At 41.1% G+C, this 17,798-nt stretch overlaps 1 protein-coding gene across 2 annotated transcripts in view; it reads left to right on the top strand.

The window, feature by feature from the left end:
* The window catches only part of TM9SF3 (transmembrane 9 superfamily member 3), a 343,971-nt gene that overhangs the window by 52,256 nt on the left and 273,917 nt on the right, over positions 1–17,798 (top strand). The window contains exon 1 of one of the 2 annotated variants that reach the window (XM_069240440.1): positions 3,812–4,476. The exons of the other annotated variant lie outside the window; for it this stretch is intronic. Coding sequence (XP_069096541.1) covers positions 4,390–4,476 — 87 coding nt within the window. The 5' untranslated portion in view covers positions 3,812–4,389. Of the gene's footprint in view, positions 1–3,811; positions 4,477–17,798 lie in introns of those variants that run through there. 2 annotated transcript variants of the gene reach the window in all.

Here is a 17,798-nt window from a genome sequence, read left to right as displayed (position 1 = left end):
CCTTATTTTGAATCATTCATAGATCTAATCCTTGATCTGCTAAGAAAAAGTTTGGACATTCAGTTTAGGTATGGATGGCTACCTCTCAAATCTTTCAGTAGCACTTGGAGTCCCACTTCGAGAGTTGTTCTATGTCCTACCTGTAGCTGCACCTCGGAAACCGTAGTACATTTTAAGTTCATATGTCCTGCATATAGGATTGCTCGGCAGAAGTGGCTACACCCAGTTTGCAGGAATATGGGCAAGAGGCATTGCAATGATGCTCTAAGGTTAATTATGAGGGACACTTCCACTCCCTTGTTTGTGCGGTCAGCAAGTTTCTTGCGGCCGCATGGCATACACGCACATGCTATTTAAATAATTTGAAATGACCAGTTTCAAGTTTTATAGTTTTAATTATTTATTTCTGTTTGATATAAGGTTTCATGATTACTGTGATTACTTACTTAGATGCTACGGAGGATGATTTGAGAGATAGGTTTCAGGTGGTTAACATAATCTGTAAATACTCTAATGATTTTAAGTATTTATGTTTTTATTCTTTTTAAAATATTTTTGATTATACTATAGCTACGTGTTTTTGCTTCACTCTGTATTAGCATGATGGTATTGCTTTGATGGTTGAATATAACCGAATAAAGTTATGTGTGAATTGGACAAGACCCTGCAATTGCGGGGATCTACTATATTTGTGGACTTAATGCTTATTACCGTCTTCCAAGAGGATGGTATGGGACATGTTATTTGGGGAAAGTATTCCCAAAGATTTACCAGATGGAGGATTTGAAAAAGTTTGCAAAATTGACAGAATTACATCGTAAAAGACAGAGGAGGGAAACCTCTTCTGCAATAGTGGGAGATATATTTGGTGCGGTGATTCCTTCAGTGGGAGTCATCCTAAATTCAATTAAGATTCGAAAGTTGTCTACTAACGTGGATAACATGCTGACAAATTTTCAGGGGCTATTCTCCTGATAGATAGTGAATTGGCTGCGGATAGAGCTATGACTCTTCAAAATCGTCTTGCTTTAGACATTCTTTTGGCAAAAAATGGCAGAGTCTGTAAAATGATAAACTCTTTCCATTGCTGTTCGTACATTCCTAACAAAAATAAAGAGATAACAGACTTACTTACTAATCTGACTAACGCAAGTAATTATTTTAAGGAGTTGAAAGAACCAGGTGTTTGGGAAAATGTTAAGGGGTTTGCTTCAGTGCGAAACTGGCTTAGTAGTATTTGGAATGGGGTGCTATTGAAAATTATTCAGGGAATATTAATTGTCATAGTTTGCTTATTAGGAATATGGGGATTATGTAAACTATGCAAAAGAATTAAATCAAAAAGGTCTAAAAATAATCAGAGGGAAGAGAGAAATAGAGAAAGAATCTATAGTGAAAATTCAACGAGAAGACAAAATGTTGAAGAAATAGAATTGTAAAAATTCTGGGTGGTAAATTTGGTGTGATGACATATTTAGTCATCAGAGGAGGTATTGCTAACGCAGATGTCTTCATTAGAAATGATTAATTAATGTTTACGTATTTTGAATAATGACTTATGTAGAAAAATGAATAATGTAGAAAAATAATGTGTACGTTTGAAAATGTGACCTCGGAGATTGGCCACCAGTTTTCACGAAATGTACTAAAATATTATTAATCCACCTAAAATATTGACAATGCGTCAGATTAATGTAGTAATATGTCATACTAAAGGATATGAATTATGTTATTGCTTAATTAATAGTAGGCCTTAACTTAGCGAGTGTCTTAGCCTAGTTTTGCAAGGCCTCATGTATAAGCTGTATTTCTTAATGTTTAATTAAAAATGCTGACAGAGTGAACTAACTGTGAAATACTCATTGTTTTAATAAAATGCTTAGCAGAGGCTTTCTATGGGAACTGACGGACAGGAGATGAGGTCTCTTGTAATGTAACTAAATGTGTGTAAAGCATGCAAAGGGCTCTTTCCCAGGGCGTGAACAATAAAGACACTGACTGGAGACGGAGATGCAACAAAATTGATACATGACGAGCCGGATGATGAGAACATCGTAAAGCAGACCAATCAACGACATGTGAACTGTGAAATATTAGAATTCATGGATTTGGTAAAGGGACTTTATTGGGTAGAGTAATAACGTATGATTAATTGACCAATTGGAAATTTAGGGATGGTTTGGGGAACTTTGATATAACAACGTGACAGAGGGAAAGGACTTCAGACTTATCCTGATTTTTGTGAGGCGATATTGAGAAGAGCAGATTCGAGATTCTGTCATTGGGCTCATACTCTTCGAGTGCCTGATGTTTTGCTGTTTGACTGATGACCTGAAGACGAAGACTGATTCTGCTTGCTGACCCATACCGCGGATAGGCAGATATGACAATGAATGAATTGCATTTTCATGCTTTTTCATTCTAGGTACCAACTGTGCCGACATAGTTCTTCCTTTAGGTAGATGTTTTCCAAATTTGTGATTTAAATTGTTTTGTATGAAGCCCCACATGCTGGTGCTAAATGGTGTTAGCTGAGGTTACTCATGTGACGACTGACAAATTACAGGGACAAATGGTTGACGGACTATCTTGCTGAACTTTGTGGATGTCTTAGTTTTACTGAATTGGGTTTTATGAATGTCTTGTGTTGATGCTTTAGAATGTCTTTTTGATTCAACCTTTGATTAGATCACTGCGACTTGCTGATGAACAAGTGTTGTTAGAATTGTTTGATTAGAGGTGATGATTAAAATTCATGGCTTAGTATTGTTAACGAATATGGAATAAACTTACTAAACTTATAATCAAGGTGTGGTTATTCATGACTGAAGAGTAACGGTGTGTGAAATTTACTGACTCCATTGATTGTAGATTTGACTAATGGTTATTGACTATTGTGTGTTGATTATTGATTCTGTACGAAAACTATGGTAAAACACCCTATACGAATCAAAAGGTTCATCGACCTACACGCCTCCCCTTGTAAATTTACTTATTAAGGACCGACGCGCTAACACCGCCCTTTGCGCTGCACTGCGAGAGGAGGGCTGTTGACCGATACAGAGCTGTAACCTGAATAGCCTGTTACCGTATTTGTGCCGCCCACAACCCCTATTTAACAGGTGAAGGCTGTGGAGAATAGAGAGCCATCACCTTGTATGTACTGCTGTGACCCTTGTTGCATGTCAGGATAAAGGGGCCGTGAAGTAATAAGAGAGCTGTCAACTGAACTCCCTACGTAGCTGAGAAGACACCATGTGCCTCGACCCTTGGGAAGTGAGACCAACTAATTTAACTCTCTCTTCTAGGGCATCAAAGCCCTGCCCCCAGATTCCAGGACAGAAGTACTGCATCAGAGGGATGCTGAGAACAGCATCAGCCACAACAGCAGCTTCTAACATCTGGGTGCAGTCAGGCTGCAGAGGTATACCTAGGGACGCTGACGTGCCACTGGGTAACATTGACAATGGGGCAGCTAGGCTATAGGGGTGCTTGCTGTGATTGCACTCCGACATGGGGATTCGGGGATCGTTGGAACACTGACACTTACCAGAAAGGGAAGTTATAGCAATATGAAACCAGCGCTAGCCCCGAAAATGATACAATAAGTGCAAGTGAAGCCTTAAGTTGATGATTAGTTCGTATATTTTGAGTGTTTCTATTTTACTCTTTGCTGCATTAAAAACTACCAGATTGGCTTAACAGGCGCTCTAAATTGAGTTAAAATGAGAGAACCCGTACCATAAAGGACCCTTTAAACTCGGCGAGAAAGATCTCAGTCATAAAGCTCCTCCATGACGTGACACGCACTGATTAGCCTATTCGAGAGCGCTGCTGTTTGGGGCCCCGGCCGGGAGCATGACAGAAGCAATGCAGAAAGGAAAAGCCTTCTGGTGACTGCAAATACCCTGAAGCCCCGGCGCCTCCTCCTCGGACACCTGAGTTCAGGTCTCGGGCCCAGCAGCCCCTGCGGGAGGCGGCGCTGTTCCTGCATCCTGGCCGAGGTGAGGCACTTCCGGCTTACGGGCTCCGTGGCAGTGACGTGGCTCAACCGCGGCGGCAGGGGCAGCGGGAGCCGGAGCGCTGCTGAGCGTCGTGCGGAAGGTCGGGGAAAGCGTCCGTGCTTATCACCTTAAGGAGAGAGGCGCTCGCTGGGAAGGAGGAGAAGCGGACAGGAAGAAGCGCCTCTCGGGCCCACCACTACCAGAAACCAACCGGAAGAGGCCGCCGAGAGCTGTCAGGCAGGGCCGCCGGGGGTGGAGCAGCAGCCGCCCAGGGGGCAACAGAAGCCGCCGTGAGTTGCAGGAGCCGCAGCGGTTTGCAGAAGGTACCCCAACGGGACGAGGAGTCGTTTTGGGGAGGAAGACCTGACCTCAGTGTGTACAGGACATGGACGTATTAAAAATGCGGCTGGCGCTACTCCTCCTCTGCGCCACCCCTCTGTTGCCTGTCCAGGCAGATGAACACGAGCACACGGTGAGCGGAACCGGAGCACAGAGGCCTGTGCTGGGGTAAATCCCGAAGGTGGGGGTCGGGGTTACGTTGCAAAGAAGGGGACGCTTGGGGGGGGAAGTAAAACTGCAGCGTACATACCAGACACGGGTTGGGTTGATGTTCCAGGGGGCACAAGCCTGTACACTGCAAAGTGGACCATAGACAAGTCGAAATTTGGCAGGAGTACATAAATCTCTGTCAAGAATGCAGGAGTAACAAGGATCGTTCTTTAGTTTGTCACTTTGAAAGGGTCATGTGGTGGGATGGGGGCGGGCGGTGACTATCACTGGTCAACTTTTAAGATCTTGGCAGGCAGACCGGTATCGATGGAGCCGCAGTATGTAAGAGAGGAGTTAGGTGTAGAAACTATGCCTTTCAGAGGATGTAGAAGACCTGGAAGAAGCGAGGCACTCGCAGAGCCGTTATAGACAGTCACAAAGTAGAGTACTGAACTGAAGGAGTCACGGGGAAAGAAGTTCCCGGTGTCAGAGCTTTGAGACCATGAACAAGATTGTCGTGTGGTTGAATCCTGAGCCTACCGGGCGTTCGCGAGGGTAGAATAGCTGTGAAATTGCCCTGTGCCTTGAGTGATTTCCTGGCAGTCTTTGCTTGTTGGCCTTGTTTTTTTTTTCTTCAGAAAGGCATGCTACAATGCCCTATAATATCATTAATACTCCCCCTTAACATTCTTCTTAATTCTCATTCAGTTGCATTCACGCTTAATCTCACTGATACTCGCTCCTACTTACTGACACTCTGGCCCATGTTCACTAAGGCTTTGCACTGTGTTTGCATCACGTTTGTGATGCAAACCCTATGCAAAGTGATAGGGTGGGATTTACTACACAACGTAAATCCATATTTACATTGGATAGTATCCCAAAGTAACACACAATTAGCTATTTCCTGCATTGCCTTATTTTGCGTCAAGGGGGTAATCCTTTGGTGGTGCCATGGGCCTTCCCACGCAACCACCCATGGGTTTTGAGGCACATCCTTATCTACAAACCTTGGTAGACAGGACTTTGTGGCAAAATGTTACGATTCCTCATAGCAGGTATAATGAGGGACATTTTTTTAAATTTACCCTCGTTTTTCCAACTTTGCGTTTGTGCTGCATTGTACAACACACATGCAAAGGGGGGAAAGCAATAGCGCATAGTATTTGCATCAAAGTGAGCCTTGACAGTACAAAACCTATGCTTTAGAGATACTAAACACACTTGCGTTATGGCTCTAGTGTGCATGGGATAATTCGTGGCTGTAAAAAGTGCACCTGCGCCCCATGAGAGGAAAAAATACACCATATCTTAATTGATATGGCACATTTTATCTCCCTTTCTTTGAAGCAAGGCAGCGCAGCATCTTTGCATCGTTGCCTTGTGTCAAACATTAGTAAATCTTGTCCTCAGTCCTGCAGTCTCACTCACTCTCACTACCTTTCAATCACTTCAACTCACACACATTTTTTTTTTTACAGATAGACATTCTCACACATACATGTGCTCCCTCTTACATAACCACACTCTAACCCAAAAGCATGCACCCAGTATACATTTAAAACCATTTTTACTTACCACTGCTTCCACCAAAGGTTGTGCTCCGAGTTTTTTTATTACACTATTGGTGAGTAATAGAATATTATTAACTATTAGTATAATGTAGATGGAGCAGAAAATAAGGAATGCGAAGCTGTCCCTGTGTTCGTGGCACTGATTTTGCCGCCTGAGAGGCCAAGGGTCACAGTCAGTGCCATGGGTCACGAGGGACAAGCCGAGGTCGTAGCTGCAACCCCTAAGTTATGTCCATGTGCTACGGTTGGACGGGGATGAGACTGACTGGATGGGTGACTAAATGAGAGCTGTATTGTGGGATAAAAAGCCCTCATTGCTGCTCTGATCTGAAACAAACTTTAGCCCGGAATTCTGTCATACAGTTATTCCACTTTTTCCAGGTGCTTTTCAATACCTTTTTCTTCTTTGTCCTCTCCTTATTGTGGCTGTGAAAATAAATTAAAAAACACTTTAGAAAAAGACACAGCACTCCTGTGCATACACCCTACACGGTGTTGCTTCCTGCCCATATAGGCATATGTTTCAGCACCTTCACCCCTCAACCCCCCCCACCCCCCCCAAAAAAAAAAAAAAAAGTGGTGGTAAGCTCTAAATAAATTCTGTGAAGCAATGTAATGACTACCTTATTGCAGTCTAATGTTTAGTCTATAAGGACGTGCATTAAGGTGCTTACTAAACATGACACACCTCCCAATTTACTGCCCTGCCAACCCCACCACCTTGTTAATGAGATTTCCTGCTTTTGGAGTGCAATGTGGACGAGGCTGAGGAGATGTTCTAACTCTCCCAGATTTGTTATGTGCTTGCTTCTGACCTTAGGATCTGTTCTCCCCAATAAGACATACCGCAGGGCTCACTTAACTACAACAGGGCAACATGGTATTAAGAAGAATAAAACATTAGTTGTTCCAGAGATCCCTCACATCCCATGTAACAAAACTGCTAACTAGAACATGGTTCCTATTCACTTATAAAGGTAAGCATTACAAGATAATTTTCCAATACGATATTATGAGACAATGTCAAACAGTGAAATGAATATAAGACACGACTCCCTGTATACAGGTTTGATTCAAACAGTGTATTTATATAAGTATACATGAATTCACAGGATGTATAATAAGATACACAGTGCCGATGGTGCAGTGTACATTAAGAAGTGAGTGTCCACAAGTGTAATAGTGTCACACTGAATCAAATTGTGGAGAAGAGCATACTGCATTCATTGGTCATCAAGCTTCCAAGCAAGTTAGTGTGTGTGTGTGGGGGGGGGGCAGGGAGTCAGCATTTCACCCCTTAAGGCACACGTTTGTGGGTGTCATCTGAACAGGTAGTTATGTCAGGCTAAAACCATTCATGATTTCAGTGTTTGGCTCAGTGGCCAGATGAATAACAAAATAAAAAGGAAATCCTCTTAGTTGGCCAGCTTGTAATATTGGCTTCCCATGTGGTTTGCACTGTGTTAGTGTTTGTTGCCAGTTAGCCTTCTGTAATCCAGTGGTTAAGGAAGTCTGGCGTTGTTCTTGCTTCCCCTGTCTATGGCTTCTGACACAGGTGACATGAGTACTAGAAGTCATAAAAGAGAGCAAACGGGGCTTGGGAATTCGCAGTAGATGGTTCTCTTTCTTTCTTAACTATCGTCAATAAGTCAAAGTTTAGTTAGTTTAAATTAGCTTAGTTGAAAGTAACTTATGGGATGCTTCGGCATACCGTGTCCCTTGCATCTATAGTGCCTGCATGAAGGCCTTGCTGGTCAGCACCTCTGGCCATCATTTTCTGTTTAACGCCTACGCAGATAACGTGCAATTTGTGGTACAAATTATTGGTCTTAAACCTCACTTTGATAACCTCATTGCCTTCATCATGAATCTGGACAATTGGTTAAATCAAATGTCACTCCATCTGAATCACGGTAAAATCAAGGTTATCCTTTTGGACTACAGCATTGTTTGCCAGGCAGGTTTTTCCAGTTTGACCACCTACCTCTTTCCTGTATTTGATCATTCAATTACTCTCAAGTCTAAAGTTTAAAACAATGTTTTCATTCACCTTGATGAGAGTTTCATTGATGGTGGAGGGTACATTTGTTGTCAGAAATAGATTTTACTTGGCCTGGATCTTACGAAGTTTGAGCTTCTTCTTTTAGGGTTGTGGGCTGTCCTGATATGGATATGTTAACTTCAGATTAGATTGTTTCAGTGTTCTTTACTTAAGTAGTCAGAAATGATTGCAGGGATGTGGAATTCCTGTTGCCAAATCCCCGACATATTGTTTGGGAGTCAAAGGCAACAAGTTTTCATGTTTATTCTGTCCTTGGGACAAGTAGGCCTAACCCCCAGCAGCACAAACTCTTTGGCTGCCACTTTACAGAGAAGAGAACTGTCTGCAGTTGAGGTAATATGTGTTCATATGTTAATGCTGTTCAAACTTCTGTTTATAGTTCGGTAATTAAAAGCCTTAATTATTAGGGTGAGCGCTGTAAATACACATTTTAAGGGTGCACTGCACTACTTACAGTGATTCCATTAAGAAAATAATGTACACACTCTTGAAAAGTTAAGCAATATGAGGCTAAATATAATGCTCCCAGAATGCTCTCTGATTACATGCAAATGTTTGCAGAAGCTTGTAAGCAAGGGCGATGATTCATTGCTTTCAAAAGAAATTATACAGAGAAAAATGCAAGTAGGAAAAAAAAGTGTCTCTACTATGAAATTTTAGGTGCTATTTCTTTGAAGCGTCATTTAGTAAACTGTGTTGGTTCATGCTAGTATTTCCCAAAAATATTCCTAATTGAAAATCAGTGTAATCATTTCAACAAGCTTATGGGAAGCATGAAAATAATCAAGCACTGGCAAAGCCAACCAATCCAACATTTTTTGAGAGTTTTTTGGTTACGTTAATGCATGTCTTGTTTTGACATGGCTTTTGTAACACTTTCTTGTTGTCGGAGCTGCCAGGCCCTCACCATTGTAACAAACACTGGCAAAAAGAAAAAACAAATATTTGATCTCAGAAAGCACACATTGCCACAAGTGGCATAACAAATGCCCTGCAGCTCCCCTCCAGCCCCCCCCTTTCAGAACAGCACTTACCCTGAGTGAGTCTGTAGGTGGGGGAGAAGGGGGCTCCATGTTCTTTGCAGGGGTTGCACTCCAGTTTCATTACTCCTATGATAGCCACAGTACTTCCTGGCACTCAATAAAACTACTTTGTGTGCCAATGTGCTCTTTGTAGAAGAACAGAATGCGATCACTCATAGTAAAGCCAGGCAATAGACAGAGAGAGAAATAGTAGTTTAATAAAATTAAGATGTCTTTGTTAAAGCCAGACCTATTTAGGGACCCAATTCCTGAGAAAGTCACAAAAGTGCACCCATGGTATATGTCTTTGAAATAGTGGCTTTCATGAATTCACAAGAACTTACAGAAGTAGACCAGGAAATCATACTCCTAGAAAAAATATTTGTTTATTGTATTTTAGCACAAGCAAATATGCATGTGTAGATTTGATCATGTGAAAATCTATTGAGATCTTGCAAGTTCACTGTACCTCCAACCCCTTTTTTTCCCCAACCATGGAAGAACGACTTCTGCCTTTGTCAGGAATACATTTTCAACTTTAATCATTATGGGAAAATATTAAAGAAGAGCTGGTGAAAATCCTTAAAACATGCAGGTTGGTAGATTTGCAGACTTGAAGGCATTCCTGCCCTTGAACTATTGCTTACTGCTTCCTCCAACCTGTAGATCTGCAGAAAGGTGGCAAAATAAGGAATTGCTATAGTAGATATTGAAATTACAAGTATGCAAGCCCTACTATAGTAGTGGCCCTGGCATAAGCAGGGAGGCTATTATTAGAGCTTTAATATAAAACTATTGCTGGCATAATTTGTCACCGCATTACGTAGCACCAAAGGGACAAGTACGTTTTTTTTTTTTTTTTTACAGGACAAGTAGATGTAAGAAGCAACCTGTCCCATGGACAAGCAGATAATTTACTAAATTCCACATCCCTGGATTGCCCAGTTATAAAAATGCTGAAAAGCTGGTTTCACCTCAAGCACTTACTGGAAAAAAAAACACAATACCCTGTTACAAAAGAGCTCTTTGTTACTTGTGGAAGCCAGGATTTAGTGTATATTCCTCTGCCTAATTTTCAAAGGCCGATTTGGATTTATTCTAAGTATCTACAAAAAATATGATGGTTTACTGACCTCAAGTAGCATTTTTTTGCTCAATACCTTGCACATCTTTGCTTGAATTGGAGTTGGGACTTATTTAGTCTGAACAGAATATTGGCTGTTCTCACATGATCTCTAAATACACTGTTATCCATCTTCCAATGTGTTTTGCCAAGCATTTCCATAGCACCAGGACACGCTTTTGGGTATCAGCTTGTGCACTATAAATACTTTTAGATTAGACTGGGTTATCCTTTCCTTTTTTCGATTACTCCATGAAAGAGATAACTATGACAGTGTCTTTATATTCTGCAGACTCCCAGGCAAAAGTCAAATTCTTTGTCCCCTGGCACAGAACAGCACAAACAGACTTTAAATGTACTTGCTTCTAGGATAGTGACAAAATTATTTATCTGGATTTGCTGTTAAGTTCACTGACGACAGCCTCTTAACTACCTCACTTATGAAACCAATAGACCATAACACTTTACTTAAATACCAGCGCTACCACATGTGCTCTCTATGATGGCTTTCCCTTAGGTCTGTATTTGCTCACCTGCCGCAACTGGAAGCTGAGACCAGACTTTTTTTATTTTTATTATTATATAGAAGCCCAAAACCCTATATATTATGCTTCTAGAGAGGGGTATTATCTCAAGAAACAACTTCAGGTATAAAACAGAGAAGGGAGAAACAAAAAGAATCGTGTCTCACCACTTTTTGTCTGCATTTCAACAAAGTAGCTAGGTCTATCAAAATATATTGGTGTCTATTAAGAGTTGACAGTCTAGCATTCAATTGGAATAAGTCTTCTGTTTATCAACATGTCTCTGGTTCAGTAAGACATCCAGTCATTTGATTTGGGCCAAAAAACATTGTTAAAACATCTTCATACCTGCTAGCACTGATGGGCTAGGTGAATTTCAAAAAGCTTAAATTATTTTGATCAGTAACAACTAACATAATGTGCTGTGCCGCTGAATAACTGCACCATTTCCAAAGTCATCCTGTAGTGGCTTATTTTGAATGCGTCATGGCTACATCCCCAGTTTCTACAACTTACTTACCTCCTGAGAAGGGATGATTCCCTCATGAGCTGTCAATCACTAGACTAGAGTATTACTCCATGTTAGTTCTAAAACCTTGGAAGAACGTTCCTGACAGTTTTCATTGTCAGCTATGCTCGAGTAGAAATAGTTTCCACTGCTTCTTGATAATTATACTTTGATTCCATTTACATTTTGTAGATGCCCAAAATATAAGCTTTTCGTTCCATGGCAACTTTTAATCTAACCGTAACAAGGTGTTAGTTGGTTTTCCAAACCTTTCTGAATGTACTCTAGTATAGGCATTCAAAAGAAGGTTGACTCTGTAGTTACTAATCTTTGACAAAAATCTTTCATCTGTTATATGGAATCAGGCCTGTTTATCACTGAAAGGGAAAAAAAAAACATTGGTGCTAATATGCATGCTTGTTTAGAATAATCCTGGGTCCTTATTTTAATGATGTTGCAGGTAGCCATATATGGTAATTTCCACCAAGGTATTGTTAAACAAACATTTTATGATCCCAAACAGACTGAAATCTATGTTCACAGGCTTTTTTATTTTAGAGAATTACAGTGTTAAGAGTCAGTGTTGGCTTAAAAATAAATATATCCTTGCAAGAGCCAACCCTTTTTTTACCCTCACATTGTTGAACCAGTCATGGTAATGTAAAACAATGATAATTGGTGAACTTTTCTGACATAATTCTGCCTGGACTTTTTGCAGTAAATTGTGATCGTAATCTCACTTCTCCAGACAATTTAGAGTGAGCTTTGCAGATTAGCCATTAACCCTAAATTTAAGGATTTGCAATTGTGGCTCGACTCCATGTCCACCACACTTCGTTTTAGTGCTATTCAAAAAATAATGTTCCTTTTTAAAGATATTTAACTTAAGAGGAGGGCTGTGGGAGGCATTCCGCACATACTCCATGCTGCCCTGCCGCAGGAGTGGACAGGCAGAACATACATTAACATGTGCCCACAAAATAAATGCTCTAAATCAAGATAGCGGATGCAAATCCCACAGAGGTTGTCTATGTCAAATAGCTGTGTAGATTACATATGGTAATTCCACATAAAATTTGTTCTGAACTGTATTAGCATAAGAAACACATGCTTCATTACAGCTGCTTCTGTTTCTGACATAACTCAAAAGTGATTTGGAACAGTTGTGGATAGGCCTTATAAATGAATATTTTATGGGAACTTGTTGAAATAATGAAACAGTTGTGCTGGGTACAATATGAAATACTCTTACGGCACTAACAAATATTGGCACAATCATTCCAAATGTAGGACTTGTATAAGAAGTGCACCTGACATCTCAAGTAAACCTTGTAAAGACCTGTTCTCCCTTTTTCTGGCTATTAACTAGAAATCAGAAGGTTTATCTTAGGCCATGTTTATGTAAAAGGAACATTCTTCCTGTTTTCATGATGATGTCTTCTATTAAAATAGAAAGAGACAGTTTGACACAATTCCCAAATGGTAATCATTCTGAAGGTATAATATTTAGTGTTTCCGCTAAAGCCCTGATTTGAAGCTTGTTGGAAGTCGGAATCCAGGTCCTTTTTAAAAAACATTTTTAAATTTTTTTTTACGCCATATAAACACCACCCTGGGACACGTGATGTATTGACTGTGATAAGTAGCACCTATTATGAGTTTCTGGGGAATAACATGCAGATTTTCAGCACCACAATCTGCATGGTATGATAAATATGTACACTTTTTCTCCTGTTAAATTTAAGTAGGTTTGACCTGGGGTGAGATATTTGTTTAGACCCCGTAATTACGAGATGCGGTAAATAAAACCCAACTCGTAATTCTGATTCAGACCTCTGTGCAATGTGGGGTTTTCTCAATGGTCGTAAAACACCATCCCACTTTTAATAAGGGCCTAAGTGTGACATCTGTAGGACAGGCATATTACATTGTCAGGTCTTCACTTCATTTTTGAAAACACTGCTTACTTTTCACATAATCAGACCCCTTCACAATTGTACTACAAAATGGTTGTGAATTCATCTTGGCAACTTCAGTCTTACTTCTTCTAGTCATTCTTTCTTGTGTACTTAGTTGTTAAAAACAATTTTATTTCCATGGATTTCGATGTTGTCTGGCTCTAACTTAGCTCTGTTAATATGTAAAAAGTCCTCCTCCGGATTGACCCTCATCTCTGCGTTTGCTGAATTTGAAATCCTAACTTAACCACGTACCAGCTGGAGTAAAAATCCATTCTGTAAAGTAAGTTCTCCAACCACCTGCAAACTCGTCAACAGTAATTTTAGCAATATAAATGCTACGTTGTAGTCTCCTGTAGCAGTCACTCTACTATCCATCAAGGGAACAACCACCTCTGTCATCACACAAGACTTTCTAGTGTGAGGCTTTCTGCCTTGGCCTTACCGTTTTGAATACTGTCTGTACGTGTGAAAGGACATATTTCTCTTTAATCCCTAGGCCCACAGGAAGCTCCCTTTAAATAAACTTAATGCAAGTCAAGCAGGTTACCATCAGACCACTTCTTTCAAGAAAGCACAGCTAGTTCTCTGTTTAACCTACCTCTCCATATAAGGCTGAAAAAACTCTTCAGTGATTACTTCTAATAATGCCCAAATCTTGTGGAGCATTATTACATGATGCTATTTTAAATCCCAGAAATTTTCTAATTTAATCAGCCTACTGACATTACACAACAACAGAATGCCATTATTAGATAAACAGGTGGTATCTTTCAGAAGTCTTTTTCAGGGGACCCATTTAAGAACCGGCTTGCCTTCAAGAAATAGTGTAGAGACCAGAAATTTGTAATCCAGATTGTTTCAAACCATAAAAACTTAAATCTTTAAAAAAAAAAAAACCCAGTGAGCAATAAGTTAAAAGTATATTTTTAGTAACTTTTTACAATCCTCATCCATAATTTGCAGACTAACACTTTCTTGCATGCATTATCAATAAAAAAAAATCAGTCATCCTCCATTGTTATTCAGTTGAGTAAATAAAGAAAATAGTCTGACATTGGAAAAAATAGCATTCAGTAAAATGTGTAGTACTTTGAATAATGTTATTAATGCACACCTTATAAAAGTGAGATTTTCCGGCCCTTCCTATATATGTAGCATTTAATTTTAATAAAGACTTCTCCTAACCTAAAGAGTAAGTTGTGTTTCTTAGATCTCCTTTCTGTTAACATTTCAGTATAGCTATTTGTCCAACGTTTGCCAAAGCATTATAATAATTGTTATGGCTTACTCTAATGAAAGCAACGCAACCGTCGGCCTCTTTGGGATTTTTTTTTTTATTTCCAACATGTTTTTCTTAAAACACAGTAAAAAATATTTTGATCTAGAAAAATACTGAATCTCTCCAGTAGTGAAATCCACTTTGTACAGAATGATACATCAGAGCCCATGCTTTTATTATGTTGCATATTCATCTCCTGATTAATCAAAGCGGACGGTGTGTCTTAAGACTCTTGTTAGAACAAGACTGCTGTATTAGGGGGCAGCAGCACCACCGTTTGCGGGTGACTGAGTCAATCCCACACCGTCTTAGCAGCTGTCGGCCAAACCATTTTGGCTGGCTAGCAGCACCTCATAAAAAACTGGAAGAAAAGAGGATTTATGGCAGCCTGAAACATGACACTGGCTTCTCAGGGGAAGGTGTGGTCAACAAATCGCACCCCTTTCTCCATTAGCAAAAGGTCTCCTACACATACATAGGCCAAGAAAGAGATTCAGGATGGTTTTCAATACATTTGTTGAAAAGACTGCAATCTACGACAAAATGGGAGCTGCAATTATTAGGCCAATTAGACATAACAGTATTAGAATGGTGGTGACCAGCAAGAAGAAAATTAAGTCCCAACATATGGAATGACATATATAGATGAATTTTCCCTAACTCCTAAGTGAGAGCACAGCAGTGATAGCCCAATCTGTCCATACTCGCCCCCATTACATGAATGATTAGGGGGCTGCCTGCCGTCTCTGGAGTTGGCTATAGACCAGTTCGAGGTCAGCAAAAAATGGCATGCAGTGTGGATAGACTCTTAGCTGATTACCCCCCCCCCCCCAAAAAAAAAATAATTCCTGTTGTCCCTTGGCCTATACAGTGTTTTTATAAGAAACCTATTTTTGTTCTGTGAAAAGGCCTTAATGCGGGCAAGTGTCTATTTACAAATTCTTGGGGTGACAATTGTTAGCTGGATTATCATAACCTTGGACAAGGGTACATGGTGAAATGTCGTGCACAGAATAATAATGACAATGCTTTCGCAGAATCACAATCTTACAGTGGATTAGAAAATAAAAACATCCCAGCTGAAAGCAGGCTAACTAAAAACAAATAAAACAGAACAAATGAAATCAGAGCACATATGTAGGTAAAAGCACAGCTGAGTCGACAGAGTGAATCTTTTGCAGGAGAAGCACAGTTGAGCCTCTGACAGTTCTTGCAGCGTGCCCATGAGGAGTGCTTTCTCTGGTGCCCCTGGGGCACAGGCAGACATCCACTCGGGTTGTTGGACCCCAGAGTGAGGCTGCGCTTCGTTTGGCTGTAAGGGCTTCTCACCACCTCGGAGCGGATGTCGAGAGGCCGCCTTGCCCTGCAGAGGGCAGAAAAGAGTCCTGTCACCCCTAGCTGGCACGCGGGAACGAGGGAGTCTCTGGGCCAGCAACCAGTGATCGACAGTGGTGCTGCAGACCACTGCGTTTTCAGTCCAGAGGTATGAGAGCAGCTCAGAGTAGCATCAGAGGCACAAGTGCGGCATTGGACCACTTCTGTGGTCAAGAGGAGTGAGAACGGCATGGGAAGCTGTAGTGAGTGCCCATGGAGATTGGAGGCCGTGGGAAAGCTCGGCTTGTGGAGTCATTAGCACAATGCCTGTGGAGTGCGTAAGGTATTGTGCTGGCCTGTGCATTCTCGTCCTCACACCTCTTTCCCCCCCCCCCCACCCCCCCAATACACACTTTCCTGGTTCTGATTTTGTTTTGAATGCCTGAATCTTCAGCCTTAGTCCTTCTTATCTTTGTTATTTGAGGAGAGAATAGCTTGGGACTCGGACAGATTAATTGTTATCTGTCTTGTGGTCGATATTTAACAAGACTTCTGGCTAACTGGATAAAAGGAGAGCAGGGCCTTTGTGGTTGGACTATCCTGCCAAACCCACCTAGGAGGCATGCATTCTCGGCAGCAGAGGCAGCCCCGGGTAGTTCACAGTGTGCCCTGTCTCCCTTCGCCTCTCCTTCTCTTTGCCCACCCCGCCTCCCTTGTTCAGAATTGTGGACATTAAGAACTCTTTTTGACCCCCACTTAAAGAAGGAATTGCAGTCGCTGATGTAAAGCAGTATTCTACAGGTGGCTTCAAAGTGGTGTATTTTATCCTCTGGTCGTACTCAATTTTACCCCTCAAGTTTTGTCCGGTGTAGAAGCTTCCAAGCAAAAGGTTCTGTCCATTGGCATAGCATGCTAGCATCTTGGGTAAGTGATAAGCGTCACTGGCATTTGGTTATTAAAGGCATTAGAAGGGTGCAATGATTGCCAAAAAACTGAGATCGGGTGGTCTGCTTCTAGGGAAGACTTGATTGAAAACAAAATCTAACCTCTTCGCAATAGTGATGCTGTAGTCCCAGCTTAGACGTTAAAAAATCAAATTTTTACTTTTTGGGAAAAGGAGACAACTCCATCTGAACCACCTGATATTAATTTATTTAGAAGTGGGGACTTGTGCAAAGCTATGCAGCTCGGAGGTCCACATCATTCAAGCCTCAAGGGTTCAGCTTTATCTAACATACCTGAAGAGGCAGTTCAGGAACTTAATTCATCCCAAATAGCCCATTGCCATATAGAGGATCCTGGCTTGAGAACAGCGCCTTCCCTGCCCTATGGTATCTCCCTGTCCCCAGTTTGCAACTCTGACGGCTCAGCCCTAAAAAAGGTAGACTGGTCAGTTGTAGATGGGAAAGAGGCTCTTCCACAAAGATAGGACTTGGCTCTCCGGATGGATGACTTTACAATTCTGGACCTGGATATAGATTTATATAAAAGATAAGGGCCAAAAAACAGGGTTGATACGCTTCAGTCTTCTTCCCAGCCATTGTCTACAAGTCTGCAGCTTTTTAGTAGTACTCCTTCACATCATCCCTCCTTGTATTCACATCTTTCGGCGACTCACGGTTTAAGCATAAATGATAATCTCCCAAGTAATCCTCCCCCAGATCAAAATAATCAGGTTTCTGCCTCCCTTCTTCGTTTAGTGAGACTTCTCGCTTTTGAATTTATTGGAAACATTTTCTGGGGGGTCTGATTGTATTTTTGATACAGTAACAGCTATTTTGAAAGAAATGATCACCAGTAAAGGAGGCGACTGCAATCTCGTCCCACTACCAGAAGGAGCTTTTACCATGGTCTTGTGTGGTAGGGAACAAGGCTGTCCAGTCTGGGATTGACTTTTGCTCTCAGGCTGAGAAGCCACAGGGTAATGAGCTGCATATG

Source organism: Pleurodeles waltl, chromosome 6 (assembly GCF_031143425.1).
Source record: "Pleurodeles waltl isolate 20211129_DDA chromosome 6, aPleWal1.hap1.20221129, whole genome shotgun sequence".
Classification (NCBI taxonomy): Eukaryota; Metazoa; Chordata; class Amphibia; order Caudata; family Salamandridae; genus Pleurodeles; species Pleurodeles waltl.
Note: the sequence above shows the minus strand (reverse complement) of the source record. Positions and strands in the feature narration are given on the sequence as shown.